Source organism: Lampetra planeri, chromosome 5, assembly GCF_965212315.1.
Source record: "Lampetra planeri chromosome 5, kcLamPlan1.2.h2, whole genome shotgun sequence".
NCBI lineage: Eukaryota > Metazoa > Chordata > Hyperoartia > Petromyzontiformes > Petromyzontidae > Lampetra > Lampetra planeri.
The window spans coordinates 3,379,939-3,407,021 of record NC_136111.1 but is presented as its reverse complement, the minus strand read 5'-3'; the positions used below and the strand labels follow the sequence as shown (position 1 = coordinate 3,407,021).

The following is a 27,083-nucleotide window of genomic DNA, read 5'->3' as shown; positions in this document are numbered from 1 at the left end:
CGACGCTGTCTGCGCGCTGTGCGCACTGCTGCCTGGCCCCGGGGAATTTCCATTGGCGGTAACGCCAGCAGCACAGACAAGCCCAAAAGCCTGTCCTCGAAAAGCAATGGCAGGGTCTGACATAAAAAACGTCAGCAAGCTCAAAACAGTTTACCTTCCAAGGTATTTTTTTTGCAGTTGTGTTTTAATTTACAACGCTTGCTTATCTCACGAGTGAATTATTGCGGGCTGCAATAACGTCTGCGGGTGCTTTGGGGTGCCTGGATAAACAACAAATGCATCTCGTGCTCTTTTATGGTGCTGGTCATCAATGCCAAACACAATAAGCAAAAGCCTTCCAAAGCCCCTTCAAAAAATTGAGGCTTAATTTTTTTTTACTTCGCCCAACATAGCAGATGGGACTGGATGGATGCCCCTTTGTGGAAGGTAAACTGCTAATTGGCCCAGCACCTGGGCTAACACAGCCCCTCTCAAAGGCTGTGACAGAACCCTGGATCGATTTGCAAGAGGTGGGGGGGGGGGGACAGGAAAGCGGCAGAAAAGGTAATAAAAAGGACTCGTTTATCCCGGGCTCAAACCACTTACAACCCACTGCCCAACAGGCCAGGCCAGGGAGGGCGACGGACGGGGATAGGGCCCGAGTGGAGGATGGAACTACAATGGGGGCACAGCAGGCAGAGGTGGGGTGGGGGGGGTCACACAAACCATGGTGCAAACGTGCAAACGCGGTGCCGGAGAGCCACGGTGAACAATTACCACAGAAACACGACACTCCCCCACAACACCCACCCCCCCTCCCGCACAAACAGGCTTGGTCGCTTGAGGTTTAATTCCAAACGATAGGAACAATAGATTTCAGGCGACTGTGGTGAATTATAATGAAGATACTTTTTTTACTGCTTAGCAGAGATGCGCAAAAGTTAATTTCGAAAAGGGGCAAATTAATTGATGCGGGTTGCCGCTACACTTACTCCCACAGGGATAATAAAAATGATGAATACATAATTCATGGGCTCGGACTGGCTGTGAAGCATTCACAAGTCTCCTCTCATGTGTCTTGGCCATAAACTTGGGTGTCCTGGAACTAAAGCATCAAGCCACACAGTGGCTCCCCATACCCTTTAACACTGAAAACTATTTAGAACACAAGAAAAAGTTGGACAAAAGGTGTTCCGATTTGAATACAGCACTATATATATATTTTCAAAGCGAATGTTTGATCTCGCATTCTTATTCGATCAAATGTTGCAATTGTAAATTCCTGCAAAGTGGCAAACCCTACGGTGTGCCAGTTCTACATAAGCATAGTAAACGATAATTGTAATCTTGACTTATTGATTTCGTGACTTCAGGAATTTATACTCTTTGGGTCTTTCGGTAAAGTCACATAGATAGAAAAATCGTAGGTAGAAAGCGTAGGTAGAAAAAGCAATCGTCCTCAGGTGAACACATATTTTTTACCCAAGGACGATTGCTTGTGTTGCGATCGAAACGTCGTGATTTTTTAAAATGATTTTTCTAACTATGTGACTTTACCGAAAGACCCAGAGAGTATGGCAATTGTAATTTGAACACAATCAAAACAATTCCACACTGATTGGCGAAGCGTCTCTTCGTGGCAAAAAATTTCAACTTTTAATGAAGCAGCATCGTTCCAAGTTTTTAGAAAATCGTAACTACTGCCAAGTAAGAAATTAATTCAGAAAATTGAAACGTACCTTGTGGTTTTGTCGGGCTGCAAAACAAGACGGGATAAAAACGTACGCGTTAGGTGATATACAGTTCCATGTGAAAACAAGCATAACAAGGCCACACTGTAACAACGCAGTACAAGGGATCTGACAGCGCAGACGGTGAGAACCCATGTGGGCCTCCCGTTGTAGACGACTCAAGAGGGATCGACTCGTGACAACTTTGAACAAAGGACAAGCGCACCCACCATCATCCACTTCCTCCTCGGCGTTTACTTTCCCACATTCCTCTTGGCGAGCACGTACACGGTTTAGACGCACGGAAGTACACGGACATGTGTACCCTAGCACAAAAATATCCCCTGTATAGCCTTAACAAACTGTTGGGCCAAGTGCTGCTAGGGAGCACCTCCCTCGTGAAGATGTTTACACACCGCACCAGGTACTCATTTGAGGCCGAGTTCGCCCTAGGAGGCCCAGAACCGGTTCAGATAATCGTCACTGGTGTTGGCCGTGAGCGGGAGTCGAAACCGGGACGCCGGGTTCTGAGCACAGCGTGCTAACCGCTACACGACACTAGGCACAACGCACACACACACACGCGCGCACGTGCGAGCCCGCGCAAGCGCCGAAAGTTTGTGTTTTTTTCTCTCAAAGCAACAACGTGACAAAACGCGAAAAGCAGATTTCTGAACAGATATGGACAACAGAGAGACAGTGATAGCACATAGTGTTGTTGTTGTTATTATTATATATTTTTTTACCTTGGCGATAGCAGGACAACACACGATCGCTTGCGCCCCTCGGGTAAAGGGATCGCTATATACCAAAAAAAATGCCTTTCTTTACACGTAATCCTTCGATAACCCTATACCTGTCACAGTCACGGTGACATTAAGGAACGAAGAAAAAAAAACCTTTCGCCATTTCAATTCCCTCCGCCGCGTCACCTGCTGCCAGAGCCTGCCTGCAACACGGGTGACCCGAACCCGCCCATTGTGCTCCGTGACGGCGCCTCTGGCCATTTAAGGCAAAGGGCGGCAAGAACAATGCCCGAGACATGAAGCAGCCATTACCTAATGCGGGGGAGTGGCGGCCCATGTGGTGTGTGGTGGTGGTGATGGTGATCGTGATGGTTGTTGGTGGTAGTTGCCAACGGAGCAATTAAGCGCGACAAAACGTGTCATGGCCCAGCACTTCACAGGGCCTCTCTCCGATAAGCCCCATGACAATGCGGGGGGGGGGGGCTGAAAGAGCCACGGATTCAGCTGGAAATTTTCAGTTTAGGTTGCGTGCGTGCCCCACGCGTCCGGCTTGCCTGGGCATGGCCTTTCGCTAATGCCGCAAGGAGCGAGCGTCTAACTTTTGGAGTGCAATTCAGCACGGCTATTTCAACTACAATAATGTGATGTCAGCTTCAGGATTACAGTCAATTACGGCGGAGAAGTGAGTCGTAATCTGCCGGATTTACATTAATGCAAAAGTTTATTTTCAAGACCCTTTATTATTATCATCTTTCTGATAAAAAAATGTCATGGGCTTTTTACTCAAAAAGTACTTAAATGTTTCTGCTGAGTGAACAGTTTTGATTGAAGCACTTTCCTATCGCCAGATTTCAGTGCCGTCACTGCTTGTAAAACAAATCCTCATTTAAATCACTCTCAAGTTCTTCACGAGCATACCAACACCTCATCTCCTCCACCGCTCCCCCACCCCACTGCAACCCCGCAAGGCTGGACGGGTTTCTAATGTTCGCAACCATTGCTGCGAAAAGCCACCGACAATAAACCGAATAATTCAACACGGTTAGGCGCGACAGCGCAAGCCTATTACAACTCCGTTGCGGCTGGACTGCGACATGGCGAGCCGATGGCAGTAGAGCAAGTGGGTTCCTGCAGTGTCCGTGTACTTGTTTGAGAGTTTTACTCTGCATGAGCAGGTTGCCGAATACTTAGACTTGGTCTCATCAGGCCCTCGTCTGGTTATAAAAAGGGGAATTAATGGATTGGTATGTGTGGGTTTCCATTCACGAACTGGACAAAGACTCCAATGTAAAACCCTCCTGAAAAAATACAGTCTAGAGAGACTAGGTGAGGCTCTCCTGGATAAAATAAATGTATTTAGTTTCATTCAATTCTTACATCATTTACTTTTATCAACTACATTCCTTTAGACATTTTGAGACCGTTGCAATGAATTTCTGAAAAGGAGATTATAGGGTACGTTTTGCAAATAAAATTAACCATTCTATCCAAAATTGCTTGAAATATACCACCCTTTGGAGAGAGAAAACAGATCACATCCAGCTGTAATCAGTAGCTTTAACGATCTGAAAAAAAAATCCAGTTGATGTATTCCATACTTTCTACCAGAGCACCTTAATTGACTTACAAGCAAACAAATCCTAAACTTTTAACTGCACACACCGAACGCACGCCAGCATTCAGCAGCAACCATGTAACGATGCCTGCCAACAAAACCTCTGCTTGTGCTTGGACTTAAAACTAAACAAGGCAGTTGCAATGGTAGCATCAAAGCTCTCTCCGCTTTGCGAAACATTCCCGGGGGATTCTGTTCACTATCAAATTAACTCGGTATAAGCACAGACGTTTACTGTAGTCGCATTTTACAAGCAACGGAAGTAACCCCTTCTAGCCACGCTTGGGTCCCCACCCTGATAACTGTAAACCATCTTATAAAGGTTGCTGAAGCCGCACTTTACCGAGAATAAGCACCTTCATCACACAGAGCAATACACAAGACAATGATGGCTCTGAAAAAGAACAATCCATCCCTGAAGTGCATCCTGCACACACCTCTGAAGGACACTGCAGTAGAGTTCACAGATATATTTATTTTTACATCACGCAGGCACTTATGCACGTTTTGGCACGGGCCCACACACAACGCGTGTGCAGGCGAGCATGTAATATAGTAGCTGTGTACATATATTTACCTTAATAGGTCATTTATACCCTTTCAAGTAGGGTACACGTATTCAATGATTGCGTCACTCCGGTGGCAGGGGCGGAATGTACATGGAGTGCTCACGTCACAACCAGAAACTCAAAAGTTCGGCTCGGGGTTGACTCAACATATCATCTCCTCCAGGGTCGATGAATATCATTCTACGTCAACAGCTGTCATCCAGAAGAGATACCGGCCTGTGCCGTATGAACGTGGGATTTTAAACATTTGTCTACAGAGATGATCATCAGCCCAATGTTTGTTTGAGCAGGAGACACTCTGAATTGACTGTGTATATATATTTTAAAAACCAAGGTATCTTTCTAAAGGCATTCTTCTCTTAGACACGACACATTAATTTTCTTCTGGATTATCCTTTATGGTTTCTCCCTGTAGTGGAAAATTACAAGTTATTTCAAAATATTTAAGTCGGTGGCTTCATCTTTTAGTCTTCCTTAAAGTCAATAGCTCAGCAGCGCCATCTGCAGCCTAGGAAGCTAGACAGTGGGGGGGGGGGCGCAGCGGTGGGGGGGGATGCCAAGGGCCCAATCTCGAAAGGCGGCATACATTCTCCGGTGTAAAGTATTCCCTTTACACAGTGTATGTTCGCATACACAGCTCAAAAAGGGTTGGCATCCAATAAAGAAATTCGAAGGAGTCATTCAGGAGCAGTCATTTCCACCGGCGGTTCTGAGCCAGTGGGGGAAATTCCACATTGATGCCAGAGGTCAGCTTATCCAAATGAAAGTCATTGCTGACTTCCAAAAAACGTAACTCATTTACTCGAGCCCTGAGGAATGACAGGCTCTTGTAGCCGGTGTGGGAATTGACCTTCTGATTACGAGTCGCGCACTCCGACCTCACCACACTATCCATATATATACAAACAGTGACAAGCAGAGAAACAAACAGCAATTGAACACCTCCACAAGGCCTAGGCCACAACACGCAAACTATCACAAAGGGCGGCATGTTCCTCATACTGTAAACAAGGCTCACATTTAAGAACTTTACCGAGACACAGCAACATAACAAAATAACTTCAGCATTACTCGTCTACGATACGAGACACGCTTGAGTTTCTTCAATCGGGTGTGTGTGGCAATCTTTTACGAAAGGGCACTGCCAGCGTGCAACTTGGATACTACGAGCAGTCAGTCACCTGTGAAAGATGCTCCTCATGGCGCTTGGAGCTCACACGATGAGACACACGACACAACAGCAGACCGACGCCACGACACTGCGCACACCTATTTCCTGATCAAAGAGCTGCGCCTTGTTGGGACTGGGCCCCAAATCGCCACACCACCGCCAACGCCTACACACGCAGAGCACACACCCTCAAAAATGCTCGCGACAAAAGCGAGAAGCCTCCAGAGTAAAGAGCTAAAGCAAGCTAACAGACGTCATGCGATGGTAGACTGTAAGAGAAACCCTATCCGCAGCGTGGAATGGTTTCTTGCCAAACCCCAAGGAAAATTGCACACAAGCGAGCGTGTCAACAGTGCGATCAGCAATTACGAATTTGACTTTTACGAAAATAATAAAAATGATTGACAAAAAATTCAACAGTCAGCTGGAAAAAAAAAGACGTGTCCCAGCAACAAAGCTACAAATACTGCAGAGCTACGCTACACACAGAAAATATTATATTGTTTTGTGTTACTTTGTGCCAAATTGCACACGTACTTAAGATCTAAATGGAAAATAGCCCGAGCCGTCTTGAGTCTTGACAGCTCCATGCGGTCAGCAAAACAGGTTTGCAACTGCATCAAGAAGTATTAATTTCACCCTGCCAAGCCCTGCAGAGCCATGCAGACTCCTAAGCTCTACGGGGTGAGCAACGTGAATGTCACAGCTTCACCACGGTTCCACCACGTGTCTTCCAAATCTCACAGCTGCATGGCCACGAGTTGGAAACATTGTTGGGTGGGCAGGGAAACAAGTAGCTTTTCACAGGCGATAACGTTCCCAAAGTGACAGGCAGCTTAAAAAGTATTAAAATACATTCAATATTATTGCAAACAAGTCAGCCTATAGAGATTTTTATTAAGTAACTATAGTTGCAGGAGAGCTTTTAATATTTAAAACAAATACAATACCGTTGCAAAATGTTTGTACGGCGAGATCTCACTCCATATAGGGCCTGGGTGGATGAGTTGATCTAAAATTGAAGCTCATGGGCCATGTGGTCATCAAAACTGGTTGGGTAAAACCAGTTTTGCAAAAATTCGTCAAAATTGGCGAGATGAGCTATGGGCGTGGTTCTCCTCCAGTGATCCCTCTTGGCCTGGGTAATTACTTCCCAACTAATTAAACTCAGTCTATAGATAAATATAATACACGGTAGCGTGTTTTCACTTAAAAATTTCTTCCTGTGATATCCACGGGGCTTATGGCAAAAATGTTATGAACTGATCGTAGGCAAGTTTCACAATCGGTCTTTAAATGACACCGACACTTTTAAATGTCCTTTCTTTTGGCAAGTCGTCACATCAGACTATTTTTATTGCCATCTCCAGTCGCGGTGTTTCTATGTCCACTATCCAACAGACTTTTGTAACCACCTGGCAGCAGTGACATTCGAATCACCAACTCCGCTTAAAACATTAGTTCCCAACTCGTGGTTCACGGACAACTAGTGGTACATGCAAGGTCGTGGGAGTGGCCCGTGGAACTGTTGCACAGATGCTACGATTCAGAGTAGTTTTAATTTTTTTAAATGTTATCGGTGCGTGGAAAATTAAACAATTAATGGATGCAAGCCATCAGGAAACGGCAACATCAGGATTTGCATTTGGATGGGGTTGTCTAGAATGAGACCCAAGCATGCTGCCTCGCCTCGGCGAGAGATCACTCCTCTACACAGGATGAGGCACCAAGAGCCTTTTCTGCTGTTGGGACGGCCGAATCGTAGACTGTAAACAATGCACCCTCTGCATCATTCTCTCATAAGGGCAGGGCTGAACTCAGTACGGCATGTACCAAGCCTGCAATGCATTGCTTAGAATTAGCAGTCAAAACATCGGAACTAAGAAGACAAATGTGGTTACGCATGGTACTTCATTAAAAGCTATCGGATGCCAACGTGAATACGCGATCCTCACCAGTGATCCGTCACAATGATGCTTCACACCATCGTACAAGCATTGGCCAAGGTAAAAACAAAAATTCAAACACAATGCCGCTAATGCCACCACATGTTGCAATTAAGTTCTTCAACCAGATCCCACAACTGATGAAGGTCACAACTGCTTGAGCTACAAGGACCACATCGACAGTATGCCACCATCTAGCTATAAGTTTACCCCTATATGTGACACCCTCTGAATGCACACACCAATGCCCGTCTCTTTAGCCTTTGCTTCTGCATGCTGCACACACACGTCCCATCGATGGCAACCAACCTTTCCTCACTAAATCTACAATTCCTGCCACGTACCATTTCGAATCATATCCTGCATTAAATTTCGAGCAATCTCTGCATGCACGTGTACGTAAAAGACCAAAAGCGTCCTTTGTAGTTGTTTTATCAGTCCAGCTCTTTGACCAACACAATAATGCAGATAAATACTCCCGGACCCAGGCACCGCTATCTTTATACTTAAGTTATGATTTTATTCCTCCCAAGCGTTTTTATATAGTCCATCAAAAAAACCTGCCCTCCTAAAGCAAGACATCTCACTTGACCTACTTCTCAAAACTCCCGACACATTACACACATTCATAACCAAACACACAGAGTCGTCCATTACCGACACACTCACTTCCTCCTGACAACTGCTCCACCGGTGTATAGTCTCATGCCTTATAACGGTCATCCCATTGAGTTTCTAAAAAACGAATCTTAAGGCTGCGGGGGTGTCCAGTCTTCGTGCCTAACACGCTGCTGAAAAAAACGAGAAACTCCCTAGCGCCGAGGTTCTAGCTAACGAACCTGCGACACGGCTGAAACCCGGCAGAGATTTAGGAAGATGGAATTATACAGAAAGATAATGCAGCTCACCGTCAACGACCACTGTGATAATAATGCCCAATCATGGGAACGGCATTGGTACACATTGCGCGTGTCTTTAAATAAGATGAAATATAATTAAGACGAAAATCTCTGACCAAACAGGAGTGCTGGGCAAAAAACACCAAATATGGCAGTAAATCTGAGGCAGTGTCGTCTCACATCTGGTTTAACTTTACATCAAACCATAGTGGGACAGAGCAAATCCTTTTTGCTAAAAATAAAAAATAATCATTCACAGCCCCTTGGTCAATCCATTGCTCAAGGCAGTCCAATGCCATGTGCGTACGTATGTTGAACTTCTTTCACGCCGCACGTAGCCAACCGTGGGTGACCGGGATTTTCTTTTACCATACTTCTGAGCTCAGGGACTTGCGCAACAGCTACACCTTTCCCTCGAAAATTACAGAAAATAAATACATCACATCTGTCATCAAAGTCAATACAAATGCAAGCGATTATATGAAATGAACTGGGTGTAAATGTCATGATCTGGTAAGCAGTGGTTTGTATGTTAATGACAAATGCCTCTGGAGGTTTCCCAACATGATGGGAAGTAGACAGAGTACAAGTAGGCAGCTGATCTGTCTATTCAACAATTCTCTATGCAACAAATAGCACTGCGTAGGTGTTCAACTCGAAACCACTTTAAGATGGTTGTGAAAATGTCCACATTGTTACGACAGGGGCCAATCTATGCACAGAATGATCACCGTCAACCTCTCACAAAGAGTTTCCCCCCCCCCCCCCCTCTGTTGACCCGCAGGGAAATGATCACGTCTGCTGAAAAGATGTGAACTCAAAACCTTCAGATTGTGAGTACTAATCATGACACAAACCAGGCCTATCTGTGAGCATGAGGGTTTTTCAGAGTTAGCCATTCATGTGCAGGTTTTTTTCCCTTCCAGTTTCGTCTCACGAGGAACTGAATAAACATCTCAAGCAGGGTCACTCCTAAAATAATCTTGAGACCCGATTGAGGCTTTTTCTGACCAACCGCAGGTCAATTACAATTAGGAGAATTTAGCAATATATCTGGACCCGTGGAACGATAATTAGAGCACGCAACCCACAAATGGTACGTTTGTAAGTTAAAATTATCTTCAGATGGTCAATTATCATCGCTTTGGGGTTGAAAAATTAGGACTACTTGTAAGTCAATAGTGGCAGTTCAACAGAGAGATTTTTCCCCCAATTATAGGCAGAAAGCATTTTGACCACTGGTTGAGAACCAGAACAAATAAGAAGGCCGTTCCAACTACATTTGAGCATTGAAACATTTTGAAAACTACTTAAAATTTTGTACAGGATGGCTCTGACGAGTGAAATGTTCCGAGGTTAAGTATCGCTGGGCAACTCATTCAGTCACCTTGCATTTTGGCAACCTTGACACTGCAGCAGAGTAATGCACGTGAGCTCGCCCCACGCATCGAGATTGGTGCCATGGCACGAGCCATTCGCGCACTGTGCCCGCTCACTCGCCAATCTTACAGCAGTCGCACGCTGCCACCACCCCTATTAACACAGTCGCGTACGTACGCGCGCACCCTTGATTTCACCACGAGATGAACAACGAAAAACCCATTGAGACTAATGAAACAACATTCCCTCTTTTGCAAGGACGACCCTGGTTCCTTGTGTCATCATGCCAGACTGGGCTTTGCATCCCTACACCAACACAGGGATGTGCCTTTCCTGCATCGCTTAAAGACTGCACGCTGAGAAGCACGGTCCATTTAATGCCGAGGGGCAGGGAGGGCAGAAGAGTAGGCTTTGTGCCCGTTTCATTTAAAACCGTGAAAGTAATTTCAGACTTGGCTTCATAAACACGACGATCGACTCTGCTACCGGGCGTAAACACCAGCAGCGGTGGCAATCCCAGACATTAAAAGTTTACACCCCTGTTTTGAATGTGGGACGCAAGACCCAGTCTGGCGCTCGCGCCGAACACAGAATACACGAACGTCTCGCGATAGGCTCTTTCACCTTAACAAATTGGATTATTGGCAAGGCGAAAGTTAATCATTGGGGCCTCTTGAGTGCCAGACTTTTAAATGGGTACGCTGGCACTCGAGTTTGAACCACGGGCAGAGGCAATTACGTACTTAACTCGGACGCATATCTCAATGAATCACTTGAGATTTGACAAGTCAAATGGTTGCTCGTGACGTCCGAGTGGCAGACCTATGCGCCTGGTGTTGCGAGGCCTTCCAAGTGATAACTCAATCCCCAAAGATAGATTGCATTTATTTATTTCAGCAGGAAGGTTCCCAATGGAGGTGCTAGCCTCGATTTCATGGGCATCCTATGACGGTATAGATGTTGTACAGTCCATATCTTAGTTACACAAGCATATTCTTGGTTCTTTCGGCAAAGTCACGTAGAAGGGAAAAAATAAAATAATAAAAATATTAAACAATAAAATGATCACGACGTTTCGACTGCAACACAGCTGACCCTCTAAGACCTGCTCAGAGCTAAGCACATCATATCTCCGGTGCTGATAAAACGAAGTACCATCACTGTGGTAGGCGCAACAGTGGCAGCACTTTGAAGACATCGGCGGGAACTGTGGAGCAACGTAAGCAGAGGAATAATGAGTGTGAAGTGTGTTCAGGGGAACGTGCTAGCACCTTTGGACGCACCTCTTTCACTTCCTTTTCCACCTCTTCACTCTCTTCTTCTTCTTCATCCGACAGATCGTGGTCATTTTCGTCGCTCTGAGACTGAAGCAACAGCCCACACACAGATACAGAGAGAATTACACACAGATGCACACATGCAGACAACAAACACACAATAAATAAATAGGCCTATCTGCATTTTCATCTTTTCAGGGGACGGTAAAATGAACACCACTTTTTTGCTACAATGCAGACAACATTGATCATGAAAACTAAATGTTAATTCACCGATTGGTTTAAAATTGCGATGCCAGGGGTCTCAGAGGGCATTGCCGCCACCTTTAAATTTTAATGTTCATGCATACACTTTTATTTTTCAAATAACCGATTTCAAACAGTGAATGTCACTCTTCAGTAGACTTCTGAAGGTCACCGAGACCCATTTTTCAAACATCTCCAATTCCTCTAAGAACGAAAAATTACAAAGATACACATCTTGCAATACTCTTGCTGGGTGGCATTATGACACATTCTCAACGAACAATTAACATGAGTTTAAATGCCGGTTCAGGGTAAACTCAGAATATCATCCCTCTATTGTCAAAAAAGTGAATAGCACTTGGGTCAACAGAGCAAATCTAAAATCAACTATGGCCCAGTCACAGGAACGTGGAATTTCCACCACTTCAACAGCATCAGAGTTGACTGCCTCAGAACGTCCAAAAGGGAATAGTGTGCATCACCGACTTTGGCGCTTTCGACGCGAAAATGTGCCGTTCAACGCGCCGAGCGGCACGTAAAGGTTAAAACAATCACGAAAGCCAATTACGTTCATTAGCGCCGCGATAATGGAGCGCCTTCATTGCAGAGACAATCTAAGAGAACCGCTCACATTAAATCACTGCGTGGGCTTAACGGTCGCTCGGCACGGCGCAACGTGATTTACAAGAAGATGGGGGGGGGGGGCACCTTGCACCCATCAGTACAGAGCGTGCCCAGCAGAGGGAGGCATGTCATCATGGGACAAAAAAACCCGCTGCTGGAACGAGACGGCATGTGCCTGGGCATGACCAAAGACATCGAGCAAATGCCACTTGGTGTCTGAGCAAATTAACACATTTTGGACGACCTAAGTAAACGGCAGGCGTGACGCTGGGCGATCAAACTAACGGCGGAGTGGCAGCTGAACGAAGCAACGGGTCCAACAGGAATGTTAGCACCGTGGAGATGGGGAGTGATGAGATTTCCACAGAAATCAACGGATTTTGTGTCAGGTGACGCTTGAGGAGTGGCGACAGCATGGTGAGGCCTTCATCCACAGTGGACAGATCATGGCTTTGTTAAATGCGCATGCGTATGTATGCGAGTACACAAGCTACTAATTGGATAAAAAAATATATGGCCAAACTAATTGGATAAAAAAAAAAATATGGACAAGTGCAATTTCATTGGAACCAGAATGACCGAAACATTATAGTACAATGACTAGTTACCGAATGGTTACTTCCTGATAATGTTATCCTTTAATTTTTAGCAACAATCTGCACTTCCATCGCCACATAGATCACCATCCATGTTTTTCCTTGCGTTGCATTGATCATGATCATCGGCGTTGTTGCTGAAGTCATTCCACGTCAAGTTATAATTCCCCCCCCACCCCCCCGGCCTGCGTGGAGTTACGGTGGTGGCAACGCGGCTTGTGCCACGGCGTGTCGCGCAATGCCGCTCAATCTGCCAAAGCCGATTTTTGTTGACTTGATTATGTTTAATAATTTATATTCCTGTTTATGTATTCATGATTTCCTTGTACAACATCTCGAGATGCTTCTGAATGCTTACAAGTGCTACTATACGAATACAATTATTACTATTACAATTATGCAATTTGGTACCGGTGCGGACAAAAACTATATTTGCATGATCATCTTGCATGGAGTTGACCAACTTTGAAGATTACGAGAAAGCCCTTCGAATATCATACTACCCTACACTGGGGAGGGGGGGGTCTCTGGTTAAATCATTTGCGGTTGCCTGAATTTGAGCCGGTGGGTGCCAGCAGGACTGGCTCAGTAGCACTGACACAGCAATTATGAACAGAACAAGCCACTGGGTCACCTCATTAATTCAATTCTTACCACGGGATGTGTACAATATACTCCTTAACAATTTTACATAACTGGCTGCAGCCTGTTTACCACTAACAAAGAGCAGCCTTGTGTGAAAGGGGTTTGCATGATTACAAAAGTCTGCTCAACTGCACGCACATTCCCTTGTAACAATTTAAACGTCCTTTATGCTTGTTATTTTTTTGTTATGCGGCTGGCTGGCACTGTACTCGTAGGCACTTGACAACAATTGAAAGGCTGCGTGTTCAGATCTCAGTCAAGGGTCAACGCAGGACATCACATCTCCAGGATCGAAAAAATGAGTACATTTTTGCGTGACGTTAACAGCGGTTGCTGTGAGGAAGAGACTGACCTCCACCATGCAAATGTGGAACTTTCGCTGGTGAACATCGTGGAGCAGGGTGGCTAACAGATATGAGGACAGCTCTATCCCTCGCTCAAAGCCAGGCATTTCATGTTTCATTGCCTCTCCGTATGATGGCGAGTGAAAGAGTGTGGCAACAGCTAACAGTCGTTTGAAATGCACATCAAAGATCCTTGTAACTTCTATTACCCTTTCAGATTTATTTGATTGAAAAAAAAAAGTTTGAAGTAGCTCAGAGAAGCTGTGCCTGTTATTTCCCGGTCCATGTTACAATGCTCCTGGACTTTCTCTTATTGTTATGCAGAAATTACCATGAGGGCAATGTGGCCACTAGACCCAGCTTCTGTTCGCATGGCCAAACAGCTGCTAAAAAGAGGCTCGTGGGTTCCAATTATAGCAGTTATCTGTCCGTCCCGGCGCGTGATGTCACTCCACATGAGGCTCCCCCCCCACGTGACGTCACTCCACATTCGGCCCACCCCCGTCATTAATATTCATGAGTTGGTGGATTTTTACACGACCGCAGAGGAAAGTAGAGCTGAATTAAATAATTTACTACGCAAAGTCACTTCAAATATGAAATTTCTTTACAGAAAGTGACGGTAAAAAATAAATCTACGCAGCATAGCGCAACATCCGTGCGTGACGTCACTGCAAAAGAGGCCCCCCCCCCCCCCTCATTAATATTCATGCCCGCGTGGAAATTTACACTAACGCACAAGAAGATCGCGCACTCCACATTCCGCACCCCTCCCCAATAACCATTGGTGGGTGACGTCACTCCACATGCCGCACCCCTCCCCAATAACCATTGGCGGGTGACGTCACTTCTCATGGGGCAACCCCCCCCCCTCATTAATAATCATGAGCTGAACAATTTTTCGATTAAATATTTCAGATTTACTGCAATATACTCCCGTCCTTGGACGGGCAAAAAAGCTAGCCCAAGAAGAACCACCTTCAAAGATTCTAGCAGACAAAATGCTATCCATTTGCAACTTCTAGAAAATACATGGGAAATGTTTCAATGCATGCATGAGTACAAATGAAAATCCCCTTATTAACAGGCGCATGATATACAATTTAAAACCGTCATCATATTAGTTTGGATAGTCTCATGATGATTGGAATAAAATAAAAATCTAAACAAGCGGGTAACGCATGTAATCCCGTTAAACCATCAAAGCATAGTTATATTAACCCCATAAGTGCATGGGTCTTTTGGACCAATGTTTCCCAATATCATTTATCAAAATAAAGAAACGCAACTTGCAGTTTATTAATTGAATCATTTAGTCGCACAAAATCCACGCGGGCAGGGCAATTATTTCTGAAAATAATGATAAAGTAGAGTCGGCAGAGGCATTATTGGCCTATTTTCTTAAGAATTTTCCTGTTCGTGTGTTAAAGAACCTCCGTAAATAATGAACAACCACATCTCCAGTAACCTTTAATTTCAACCAGTTGCTGTTCACTTTAATTTCATATATATGTGTCATTAAGTCTTGGCTTTCGTGACTGTAGGAATTCATATTCTTTGGGTCTTCAGGTAAAGCCACGTAAATAGAAAAATAAAAAAATAAAATGTTCTGCCTCCGCAGCTATCCCGCTACATTTTTTCACCTGATGACGATTGCTTGTGTTGCGATCCAAACGTCGTGATATTTTTTTGTAAATTATTTTTCTATCTACGTGACTTTACCGAAAGACCCAAAGAATATTGGTTGTCATTGTTAAAGAACATTTATTTTTATTAAAGACACGTTTTATAGTTTATTTCTTCAGTTAAATTCATACTGCTACCTTTGTTTCATGAATATGGGATTACCGCTTCCCAAGAAGCCTTGCAGAAACTGGATGTTGATTCATCCAAGTGCATTGCGGCATTTAAAAGGAACCAACTGAATTGGCACAAAACGGGTGGCGATTTTCCCATTTCTCGGCCCAATGCAGTGACGGGGGCTGCCTTCCGCCTGCCAACGCATGACTCATACCCCCCCCCCCCCCTGGTCGATCGTGATAAATGCAACACAATGTGGATTTATAAGCATACCGGTGTAAGCGCATCTAAAATCAAGGGAGAATGCGTATCGAGAGGCCTTATAAAGGTGGGCGATATTTGTGAAAGGGGAGAATTCATTATTATTGTTGTTGTTGTACAAAGAAACTGGGTATTCTGTGAGAGTAGGGGGGTATGGATTGGCAAGGGAAGACTAGTTTGATAAGCGACAATAACAAGGAATACGCTGGATTTTAAAAGTTACTGAGTGTCTTAGGCAGAGGGGAAAAGAAAGGTGTCAAGTCTGCACTTGCCCAGGGGGAGTTAGTCGGCAGTGTAAACGGTCAACGCGAGGTAGTCCCACACAACAGGAGACTTGAGATGGGCAGCAGCTACCTCCACCACGAATGCGCACTAATGGCGCACGTAAGCTCTTCGGGACAACGCCGAGCAGAGGGCCACTGTGGATGTGACCAGCTGTTTGGTTCCCCTTATAAAGGCTATCCATGGTACATAGACTTATTAGTTACCGAGCAAATGAGTGAGTGAATAGTAAGCGAGTGATGCGCGTGATGCGAGTGAATGATTTGTTAGCAAGCGACCGATGCGAGTGAATGACCGATTTGTGAGCGAGTGAGCGACGAGTGAGTGGGCGATTTGTTTGTGAGCGAGTGACTTAAGAGAGCGAGCGAGACAGAGAGAGGCATCAAGTAGTCACACACTCACGTCGGGGCTCATGAAGGACACGCCGGTGGACCTGCGCTTCTCCCGTGGGCGGCGCCGATCCCGCACCACCGACAACTTGTTCTTGCCCTTGTCTCCCTCCGTCTGGCTGTCCTCCTCGCCCGAATCTCCTGTGGCACAGCAGCGACCGCGCGGTCACTCGCAGTTCCACGGTGACAAGGCAACGGAATTGTGAAACCGTCCAATGTCACTACTTGGGGAAGCAATAGGGGCAGTGATTGTTAACAGACGTGAAGAAACGCCAAGGAGGCTTCCTTTTGCGGACAGAAACCTTGACTGCATGAGCAAGGACCCCTTTCGTAAAATATTTTCACAGGCGAATTCACAGCAATTTCCCCAAACAAAATAAGTTGGGGAGGCAACTCATCTCAAGTTCAGAAACCGATTGCCAGCAGAATAAACTCCACATTGCTATGGTGGGGGCAGGTTTATTCACAGGGGTACCACTTCTGACTTCCCTCCAAGCAGGACTTATTTTATTGATCCCAGAAGACTGAAGGGATTATTTTAACCCCAATCAGGAATGTAACTCGCAACGTTACGATAGATATGAGATAAATATGATATCATTTTAATAGGAACAGACGTACCATTCAAGACAGATGCTCAACATGTTTTCTATACATCTGTACTGGGGGAGGAGGGGGTGCAGGACTGGTTCTGACATCACTCGCAAACTGATCTTAGGCCATGGCCAGGAATCGAACTCAGGTTGCTGGGTGAAAAGCGTAGCGCGCTAACCATTGTACCACTACTCCACCCAAAATATATAAATACGTACAACGCAATAAGATTACTGCTGCGCAACACGCGAAACAATGACATTCAACCGCACGCATGTGTTATGCAGAACTTATTTCGCACCGTACGTAGGCAACCGTGCTAATCGGATGTGCGAAATGCATAGCAAATACGGTGCCCCCCTTCCCTGCCGCCCGCGGTGCCACCATTACCCCTCTCTGGCTCCACGACGGTGACCGTGGGCACACGGGTCGAACCAATGCCGCCGAGACCCGACCCCGTGCTCCCTCCGCCGCCCGTCCTCCCCACCGGTGACCCCCCGCCCGCCGGCGCCAGCGACGCCGAAGGGCGCAACCTCTGGTAGGCACCGTCCTGCGTCTGACGAGGCAAAAGGGGAAGGGGGGAGGGAGAAAAAAAAAAATAACACGAGTCGATCGTCGAGATGAATTGCGCGCAGATTTCGTGTTCGTTTGGGTTAAGCCGCGGCGTATTCCAGCTCAGATGAGCGAGGTGTGGCGCTCATCTGTCGGGGGCCTGAAGGAAACGGTGGAAATCCACATTCTACAATTCTTATTGGATGGCCACTGTGAACTGACAACCATATGATACTGATGTTGCCAATCACAGAAGAATGATGAGCAGAGTCGATCCCCAAACTGGAATTTGAAATCGCGGATGTTTTTCTGATCGTTGAGCACTGCAGCACCACGCAAGATTATGTTCATTGGTCTGCCAATTATATTCCAACCAACTATAACCCCATGAACACTGCAGAAATACGGCGACAGCAAAAACATGAAAACATTGACACTTCAGTTACAATTTTAAAAACATTCCACATAAATAAAACAAGTTATCCACATTTCTGCCACGGCAATTTAACCCATTATCCCCCCAAAACCTCGATTAAATGCATACCATATTGAATGGTGGCTGGTTTAATAGAGCACTATTAAAGTGAAAGGCCATCAAATGTAATGTGCTTGTACATGTACAGCCCTTTTGTTAATGTGTGCTGGATGAAGCCCCCCCCACCCTCCGCGGGTCATGGGGTGTATTGGACCATACTTCACTACACTGGTCACTGCGGGTTGAGGAAGGTGGGGAGCATAGATGTGTGAGCATAGAAGCATGGTAAAAGCATGGATTTTGCCGCACTGCCATCTGCTGCACCTTGGTGGTTGATTAAGAAATAGAACATTTAACAGTTTTCTGCAACGTTTGTTCATTCAAGTGAGCATAAGTGACATTTGTGGCGCAGGGTTGGTGCAAGGCAACGTGGGGGAGTGGCGCCAAGTGATGTAGGGTGGCATAGGGAGGCACATGGATGGTATGGGACAACACAGCCTGTTATGGGGCAGCACTGATTATGCAGCATTAGGTGACTGACATGAGGCTGGTATTTGGGGTCACAGGGTGATATAGGACAACACACTGGATGGCATAGGTCGATATAGAGGGCCCATTGCGTGGCATGGTAGGGCACCAAGGGTCCAAGTGGATTCACAGGGTGGTGATGGTGAGAAGTTTAAAACGTAGCAGGCTTTCGCGACCAGCATTACGTGTCGCAACCCTCCACCACCCGACATGGCCAATCAGTCAAAAATGTGTCACGTTAACAAAATACCAATTAGTCACTTCCTCAGCCCACCGGTGTGTTTGAAGCGTGAATCCACAACTTTTAGAATTTGAGTACGACGTTTCGCTGGTAATTACATCCAGCATCTTCGGGCAATTTGCTTCCGGTTTTAAATAGTGCAGGATGACGTCTTCATTGTTGAACCCCATTAGGTTTCGAGATCAGAGGCGGATGTGGGGGGGGGGGTATTGCAATAATGTAATAGAACAGTAATCAGCCACTTAGCATGTGACTTCTCTATAAGGAATTGCAATGTATTGTGAATTACTTAATAATACGTTTCCAGGCTGCGCTGAGTCTGTAGCTATCACAGCGATTGGAATTATTTGTATCTAATTAGTCTTGGCCAGAAAAAATTAGTTTTACGTAACACTTCAACGGTATCAAATCAATTGAATGTCCTTGTTGGCAAGCATGCTCTGCCACTACTGACAGTTGTGTTTGAAATAATTTAACATCCCTTTGGTGTTCTTTTAGTCTTATGATCATGTTATGTCCCGTCTGTCCAATAAAGCATTTACCGCATAAGCAATTGATCCAATATACACCTTCTGTTGATAACTTTGGTAATTCATCTTTAGTACAAGACACTATTTATTTTGTGTACCGTACCAAATCTCACTTTAATGTTTTGCTTTTGCAAAACACGGACTAATTTGTCAGTAACTCCCGAGATATATGGTATTTTAATTGTTTTTATAATCTGATCACTTTCAGCAATATTGTTGTTCGGTCTTGGTTTGGCATTCAATGCTCTGTTCATTTGAGCATTATTGTAGCATAAAGAAAATTATGAATTATTATGATGGTGAGAACACAGGAATTGTGTGGTAGAGCGCCAGACTAGAAAGGAATTGCAGATGATGCCATTAGTGGACGGAGTGGGGCAATGGCAAGGTGGTGCGGGGGTTCAGTGCAGAGCGGCATGGGGCGGCGCGGGGGGGGGAGTGCCCAGCTCACGTCGCTGCCGTAGGTGCGGGAGGGCCGCCCCCGCGCGTCCGACGCCTCCCGCGACTCCGTGTCCTTCTTGTCGTCGAGTCTCTCCGCAGACTCCTTCTCCTCGGGCTGCTCGCGGCCCCCGCGCTTGTCCGAGCCATAGCGTCGGATCTTCTCAGCCTCTTGAAGGTCTGTCAGGGTGACGCCCTGCCCGACGGCGTGGGAGAGGGAGAAAAGAGACACAAAGGGGGGAGAAAAAAAATTGTTGCTTCGTTGCCATGGGTGGTGAAATAAAATTTAAATAAACACGAGTTTTTGGTTTCATCGTCGAATTGAAATGGCATTAACCGATAGGCATTATGGGTCAATGTATTGCAGTAGAATTGTATTAAAGGCTAACTTTATACAGTTTCATATTCTCCTGAGTCTCGTCTGCAGGGCGTCTCAATCACCAATGCTACACCATGGATTCATTTACAAAAAAACTCAACCGAAACCATTTTTCAAATCAAAGCCAATGTATTTACATGCTCACACAAGCAATGGAGTGGTAATTCATCTCTGCTGGTTTCACTGAATCAACAGCGGAAATGCCACATCTATAATGGCGGCTATTATCTGCATGATCACAACCACTGCTGATATTTCAGCAAGTGTGACTCATTGTATCAACCCAAAACAGGTGGCGGACTGAGTTGAGTTGTGTCCCAACTGATTGCGAGTCAAGCCCTCTGACCAGTGTCAGTATCCTGTACTTGGTCCTCTGGCACTCTCGTCATGAGCCCCGTGAGTCTCCTGGACACCAAAACAGGCAAATAGTTTGGAGATGGATTGCGATACCAAGCGAGGCAGCTGGGGGGCAACGTTTGCCCTCTTTAAGCAGCACTGACAAACGTTAACAGCAAAATTTTGCACCGGCTGACATCACAGCCGAGTTTATTTCCTATTTGGGCCTTTTTATTCCTTAGCTGCCTACAAGCAGCTACATGGGTGGCACTTCCACCGTCACCAAGTTGTAGCACTGCAGGATCGGAGAAACTGGCTGCATTCACCACGTGGTAATAATTACATATACCGACGCATTTTTCTCCTGTCCACGGTACCGTGCAAACTTTTCTGTTCATTTTGTAAAACGGTGTCCGACGAGGCAATGCCCACAGAGAGATATTGACCACATCACAGTGATGTAGAACTCCGTTGCTAGCTCAGGGTCTCCATTGCAGGCGAGAGCCAGCTCATGCTCATATTTGAAATCGATAATACTGTAGGCTCAACAGACTTTGTCGTGGGCAGAATTTCCATCAACGTACATCAACACCCATGATGGGGTAAAGTGACTTTCGCTTGCCCTTCCCTGTGGACAAACAATTGGATGTCATTGCACACCATCGTCCTATGGATGCCAGCCAGGACGTGTGAACATTCATCGCTCACGCAAAGTCTCACCTGGGTCGACCTACGCGTTTGTCGGGCCTGCCTGGACCTGGCCTTCCTCTGCGACTCCGACTCCTCGTCGCGTACGGGCGTGAGGTATGACCTGCGACCGATATCGCACGCTCGCTCTGTGTATCTTCGTAAGTCAGCCAAGAGGGGTTGAGGGTGGACGAGACTTTGTTCGCACGAGCCTTGTGGGTCGCTCAAGTGTAGCACCGTACACAGTTTATCGAAAGTAGCAATTCGCATAAAGTAACGTGTTTTGAGAATGCGGAATGTCTTAAGAGGATTAGGGGATCTCAAACGAGATAATCAAAATAATTGCAGAGACTTAAAGCCAAACATGTTTGAAAATAAACAGATTATCAATGCTCTAATTGTGCAATTAGAAAAAAACAATTAATCCCGAACGTGACAAATTAAGATGTTTAACCACTCAAACGGTAATTGTTGTCATTATCTAACGCCACAATAATGGGACTGTTGAGTCCGTCGCACCCTTAAATGCCGGTATTGGTTTATGGCAGAGATTTTTCTAGCAGAGAGAACAAACCAAATATGGTGGCATTTATTGCGGTTAGAGGCTCCTGGAAAGCCAACTCCAGCCAATGCTAGACAACGAATCTGTTGAGCGGGCTGTAGAACACCGCAGTGGAGTTGTTACCAGCAGCTCAAGCTTCTGCCAACGCCACCTTATTTGGTTTCTCCAATGGCTCAAGAAACCCCCCCCCCAACCAAGGGAAACGGATGTTCAAGAATAACCAAACACATTTCACGCTTACATTTTGGCGACTGCAAGATGCTCATTTAAATATTAAACATTTCTTTTTTAGAAGGAAAAAAAAATCATAATTAACGGGGTAGAGAGTTCACTCATGGGGGGGGGGGATGCAACACGAACATTTAATGCCAAGCGTAAGAAACACAATCCACAACAAGCACAAACTGGCTCGCTCAGCAAACAAAGCGACACAAGCAGCAACCATTACGACCGTAACACGGAAAACTGACGGCTAATCTAGGCCAGAGGTGTCAAAATCGTTTTGGCCAGCGGTCCCGTATCCTTCAAGTCTCAAATACAGGAGCATAAATGGGATATTCGACACAATATAAATTTGCACCTCTCGTGATTCAGGTAAGACGCGAACCAATAAACACGAGAGCTTTCTTACCGAAGAGACATACTTAGGCAATGGGTCACACCATGTTGTCAAACACGGCTTTGAAGTTTCATCAATGAGAAAGAATCAAATTCAATGACTTGTTACGTGGAAAATCCCGTAAAGAGCAGTCACCCAGCTAGTTTCCAAGGGAGATTCCGTGGTGCATCGGCACAGGAAGAAAATCCGACATCAAAAGTGATACGTATACGGAAGAAAGAAGATCACTTAGTTCAATTGAATGGAGTCGTTATGTGGAGCGCTAGTCGTGTAACTCTGAAGTCAATGGTATAAAACGTATTTGCGTAAATGCAGTGACGTCACTAGAGAGCTTGACTTGATTTCCAAGTTACAAATTAAGCCTCAATATCATGTTGGCAACTCCAGGACACAGCCTAGGCATGTACCAAAGAGATACGAGTTATTTATCATTGGATTACATCTGGATTGAATTACAGACTAAATATATTATTTTTAAGTGGATTTTCCCCTATTGCCATCTGCATTAAGATTTAGAATAACTTTGGAACTCTCGGTGAGTAGAGCATCACCCATGTGTTATAGAATGGTCGGGAGGATGAGATTTCACAGAAACGTTTCTGCAATCTCCCATCCGACACTTTCCCACAGACCCTGCTACAATGAAAAATGTTCATTGCGTGGCAGTCAAACAAATATACTTATTTGGCAGAGCTAGAATTTTGCAAATTAAGTACAAAACCAAAGTGAGGTCAGTTAAGTGCTCTGTTTTTAAAACCCATGAGAAAACCACTGACGAATACTTCTATAGCTGCATTTACATGAGGGAGCACATTCTAAACATGTCCACTTGTTAAGGACACTAGGGAAGTGGACATCGTTTAAAACAGGCACAGACTCCTGACTGGAACACGAGTGAAGACAAACCAGAGGGGAGTTCGACTAGGTGTCATCAGTGACGTCCACGAAGAAGGATGGACTTACGTTGGGCTTTCCATTCAAAGATTAATGTCCAGAGGTCATCACGGCAAATGTCGCCGATGCAACCACACCTTACGATCGCTTCGTTCCTTCTAGTAGACTCCGCGACTATTGCAGGGTCAACACAAAACCTGCAAAATCTGCTCTTACAGAGTGTGCACATCTGTTTGGCCATCTTTACTTAGAGGCCAGAAACGTATTTTATAGTTGTTTCATTGCGAGTTTGGCCCACTCCCACAATACATAGTTTATTTCATAATTGTCTCTAGAAAAGACTTACTTGCAATATGTTTTTAATAAGTAGTCTGCCAATGCCTTCAAGAGTATTTCGCATTTTGGGGGAATCAGAATTGCCTGAAGCAGTTCCATGAGGCCAGGTCAGATCAACTCACATTGGTTCATGATGTTAACTGCCAGCCTGGTATAAAAAAAAAAACTCTTCAAGTTCTACAGGCCTCACAATCAGGCTTAGCACCCAGATGAATTGGTATTGGCGAGTAACAGGTCTGCCAAATCCATGTCCGTATGTACAGAGTTAAACTTTAATGGATGGACAATGTGGCCTCCCCTATAGTTGTATGGCAGGGGTCACACGGGAGTGGTGAAAGGTCACTTAAAGATAACCAAACTAGTTATGAAACGACAAAGTAGGTCCTTTTAGGCAATTAACCAAGAGGGCGGAGCACTCGAAGTGTGTTGAACCATACACCGACAATCCTGTTTTGACCCACTTGTAGTGTCAGACTTAAGAATGGGACACTAAAGTTGTAAGGCTAACGGACTTATAATGCTCAAATGAACTACTCATAAAGGTAATGGCCATAAATATAATTGTGTTTCTAATTTAGCAATTGATACTTCGAAAGATTTTCCAAGTATGAGGGTAACTGATAAAAAAAAATCAATGGAACTGTGAACCTGTCGAATTTTGTGGTTGGATGTGAAAAATGTAGCAGCTTATAATCCTACAAAAAAGCTCTTTATTACGAGTGATAAACTCACTAGAATGACTGGGAGTCGGTATGTGGCTGAATGCATGAAGGATGAGCAGGTCCCATGGGGGAAAGACATGGATAGGGGAATACGCGACATGTCAACGCTCATCCATGCGTATACCAACACCGATGGGGGGGGGGGGGGGAATAAAATACACCTTCAGTTTACACAAATGGCCGCTGGCCACAGGATAAACACCTCTGGTCTAGATTGCAGCTTCATGGTAAATGGGTGGGTATGGTGAGGCAGGAAGGGAATGGCAGGTGGGATGGGTGAGTGGTTCTAAGGTTAAACGAGTGCAGGGGGTCACAACAAGGCAACAACTTAGCACAACCGCAACATTTTGACTTTTGCAAAAATATCTCAATTAACTTTCATTGCGATGAATAACAGCTTTCAGTAAATTCCACATTTCAAATCAGTTTTTATAAAGTATACATTTTCTGCAAAGAACCCAATGGTTAGTGTTACGGTTAGTGTTATTAGAATTGTGAAGCACAAACAGATTAATAGACACGCAAATTTGATTACCAAAACCAGTCCCAATGAAAGTGAACGTTGACCGTTATGGACTCCATCTCCGTGAGAGTTAATGACGATCCACGTTCTCGATTTTGGGAACTTATCCGACTGAGAAGCGAACGGTGAACGCTTCCTCAAAAATTGTTTGCCCATCTACAAATACAGCGGTTTTGCTAAATTCCACCTTCAAGCGCCCCCTTGCACCCACTCAGTCACACACACACACACTCACGCACTCGCTTACACGTACACTCACGCAAGCACACACACCTGCGTCGCTCTCTGTTCTCCCCGGACAGGGCCGCCCCGCTCTCCAGGGACGGGGCCGAGCCTCCCGACACCGTGGGCGGGACCGTCACGGTGACGGCGGGCACGGTGCCACCACTGCCGCCACCGATGCCCTCCCTGCTGCCCCGTTCGGGGGCCTCCTCGACCCGAGAGCGAAAGATGGCCGAGCTACTGCGAAGTGGAGCAACAAGACGGGATTCTCCAGCATTGGCCGGGGCCAGGGGGCGCGGGGGGCTGACTTTATGGCAACATTCTTTTCCATTAAAAAAACAATAAATCGAATTTTTACGAAGTCAAGGTGCTTCCTCTAGTTCAAACGAGCACGAGGTGGTGCTCATTTTTATTTTGTTTAATTGGTCCAGTGATTTAATTTGAACCCGCCTATGTTGGGGGCTAGTCAACGTGTAAGATGACCAGCGGTGACGATGGACTGAATGGATCCACCAACAGGCATTTGAATTCGTAACCTTCCGAATGCGAGTCGCTCACTCTAAAAGATTGTGTCATCTGGCCACTTTTCAATTCAACGCAACACCTACTGATACTATAATAACAGGGTCGCACAAGAGAATGGAATGAGTGCTCGTTTGGGTCTAACTTTGGAATGAGTCATATAATGCACTACCTAAGAGGTGAGAAAAAAAAAGTCATACAATTTGGATAGCCGAGTTCCTTACGTACAAAGCGCAAACCCATTTGGGGGTTGTTTCTCCGCAAGATAAAAAAAATGGGGGGGAGGGGGAGAATTTGGTAAATGTCCATGGGAGTCTAATTGTACCAGAGAACAAGGACTGGTAAGCCTCGCCAGATGTCCCAAAAGAAGTTAGGAGAGCGCAGGAGACCGGAACACGGAGGACAGAGAATGTCCGCAGACGACATGCACACAAGTTAGAGTGCAATTTCTCCAACTGCATTCCTTGCACCCTGCCTCGGCACACTCTTCCACTATAGCCACACTTCTCTATGCAAATATAAATTAGGATTAGAACATGGCGCACACACTCAAGTACAATGTTAATAATTGAAATCCTTTATATAGCCAGTAAAGGGTCATAACTAAGCCCACCTAACCAGAACGGCTATCTGCTGAGCATGTTGGGCCAATTGGTTATGGAGCATTTATATGTCCAGGTGGAAACCAAAGTGCCTGGGAAAAAGGCCCCTTACCAATAGGAAATAACGTTTCAAAATTCAGACAGCAGACATCACCTACTGGTATCAGGTTGGCGACTCGTGGTACCTAAAAATCTCAACAATCCACCAACCCTGCCTCCGAAGTGTTACGACAGGTGTGCGCTACCACGCCTGGAAAATGTGTTCTCCAAGTGCTCAGCTGTGCCGAGCTGGTTGCTAGAACTGGAGTTAGAGAAACCATGAGTTAAGGGAGCCGACCTGCGTTTGTTCTCGTTTCCAAAAGCGCACAGCAGAGAGCAAGCAAGCAGGGGGGGGGACAAGCAAGGCACACGCAGGACAGGCACGATGGCAAAGCGGAGGGCTTGTACCCACAAAGCCACCCACCCACAGGGTCTTACCTGCCCACTGAGGGGGCTACGGCAGAGACTGGGGCAGTGCTAGTAACGTTCATAACGTCGTCCGAGACACGGACTGTGGGCACAGGAGTGGTGGACGTGGAGGTGGAGAGGACCGGAGGGGGTGAGGAGGGCGAGAGGCCTGAGGAAGAGTCAGAAGAAGAGACCTCTCCACCGTGCCTCCCGTTGGGGCTGCTAAATGACGGCGTCGGCAGAAAGACAGGGAGGAGAAAAAAAGAGAGATTACAAATGTAAACATACAGGTATTGGGGATGAAGGAACATTGAGAGAGCAAGTGCGACGATCTGGAGAAAGGAGAGGGACCGGCAGCATCCCAGGGGATGAAGT

The 27,083-nt window shown here is 45.7% G+C and overlaps 1 protein-coding gene across 9 annotated transcripts in view; it reads right to left on the bottom strand.

The window, feature by feature from the left end:
* The window catches only part of LOC144718682 (protein phosphatase 1 regulatory subunit 12A-like), a 101,987-nt gene that overhangs the window by 14,071 nt on the left and 60,833 nt on the right, over nucleotides 1-27,083 (bottom strand). For 3 of the 9 annotated variants that reach the window (XM_078594126.1, XM_078594123.1, XM_078594131.1), the window contains 8 exons: nucleotides 26,739-26,930; nucleotides 21,293-21,383; nucleotides 19,871-20,053; nucleotides 17,484-17,649; nucleotides 16,513-16,640; nucleotides 11,307-11,399; nucleotides 1,719-1,735; nucleotides 586-654 (listed from right to left, as the gene is read on the bottom strand). In XM_078594126.1, the coding sequence (XP_078450252.1) occupies nucleotides 586-654; nucleotides 1,719-1,735; nucleotides 11,307-11,399; nucleotides 16,513-16,640; nucleotides 17,484-17,649; nucleotides 19,871-20,053; nucleotides 21,293-21,383; nucleotides 26,739-26,930 (939 nt within the window). Of the gene's footprint in view, nucleotides 1-585; nucleotides 655-1,718; nucleotides 1,736-11,306; nucleotides 11,400-16,512; nucleotides 16,641-17,483; nucleotides 17,650-19,870; nucleotides 20,054-21,292; nucleotides 21,384-25,188; nucleotides 25,378-26,738; nucleotides 26,931-27,083 lie in introns of all 9 variants that reach the window. The other 6 variants (XM_078594127.1, XM_078594124.1, XM_078594125.1 and 3 more) reach the window with 6 other exon arrangements.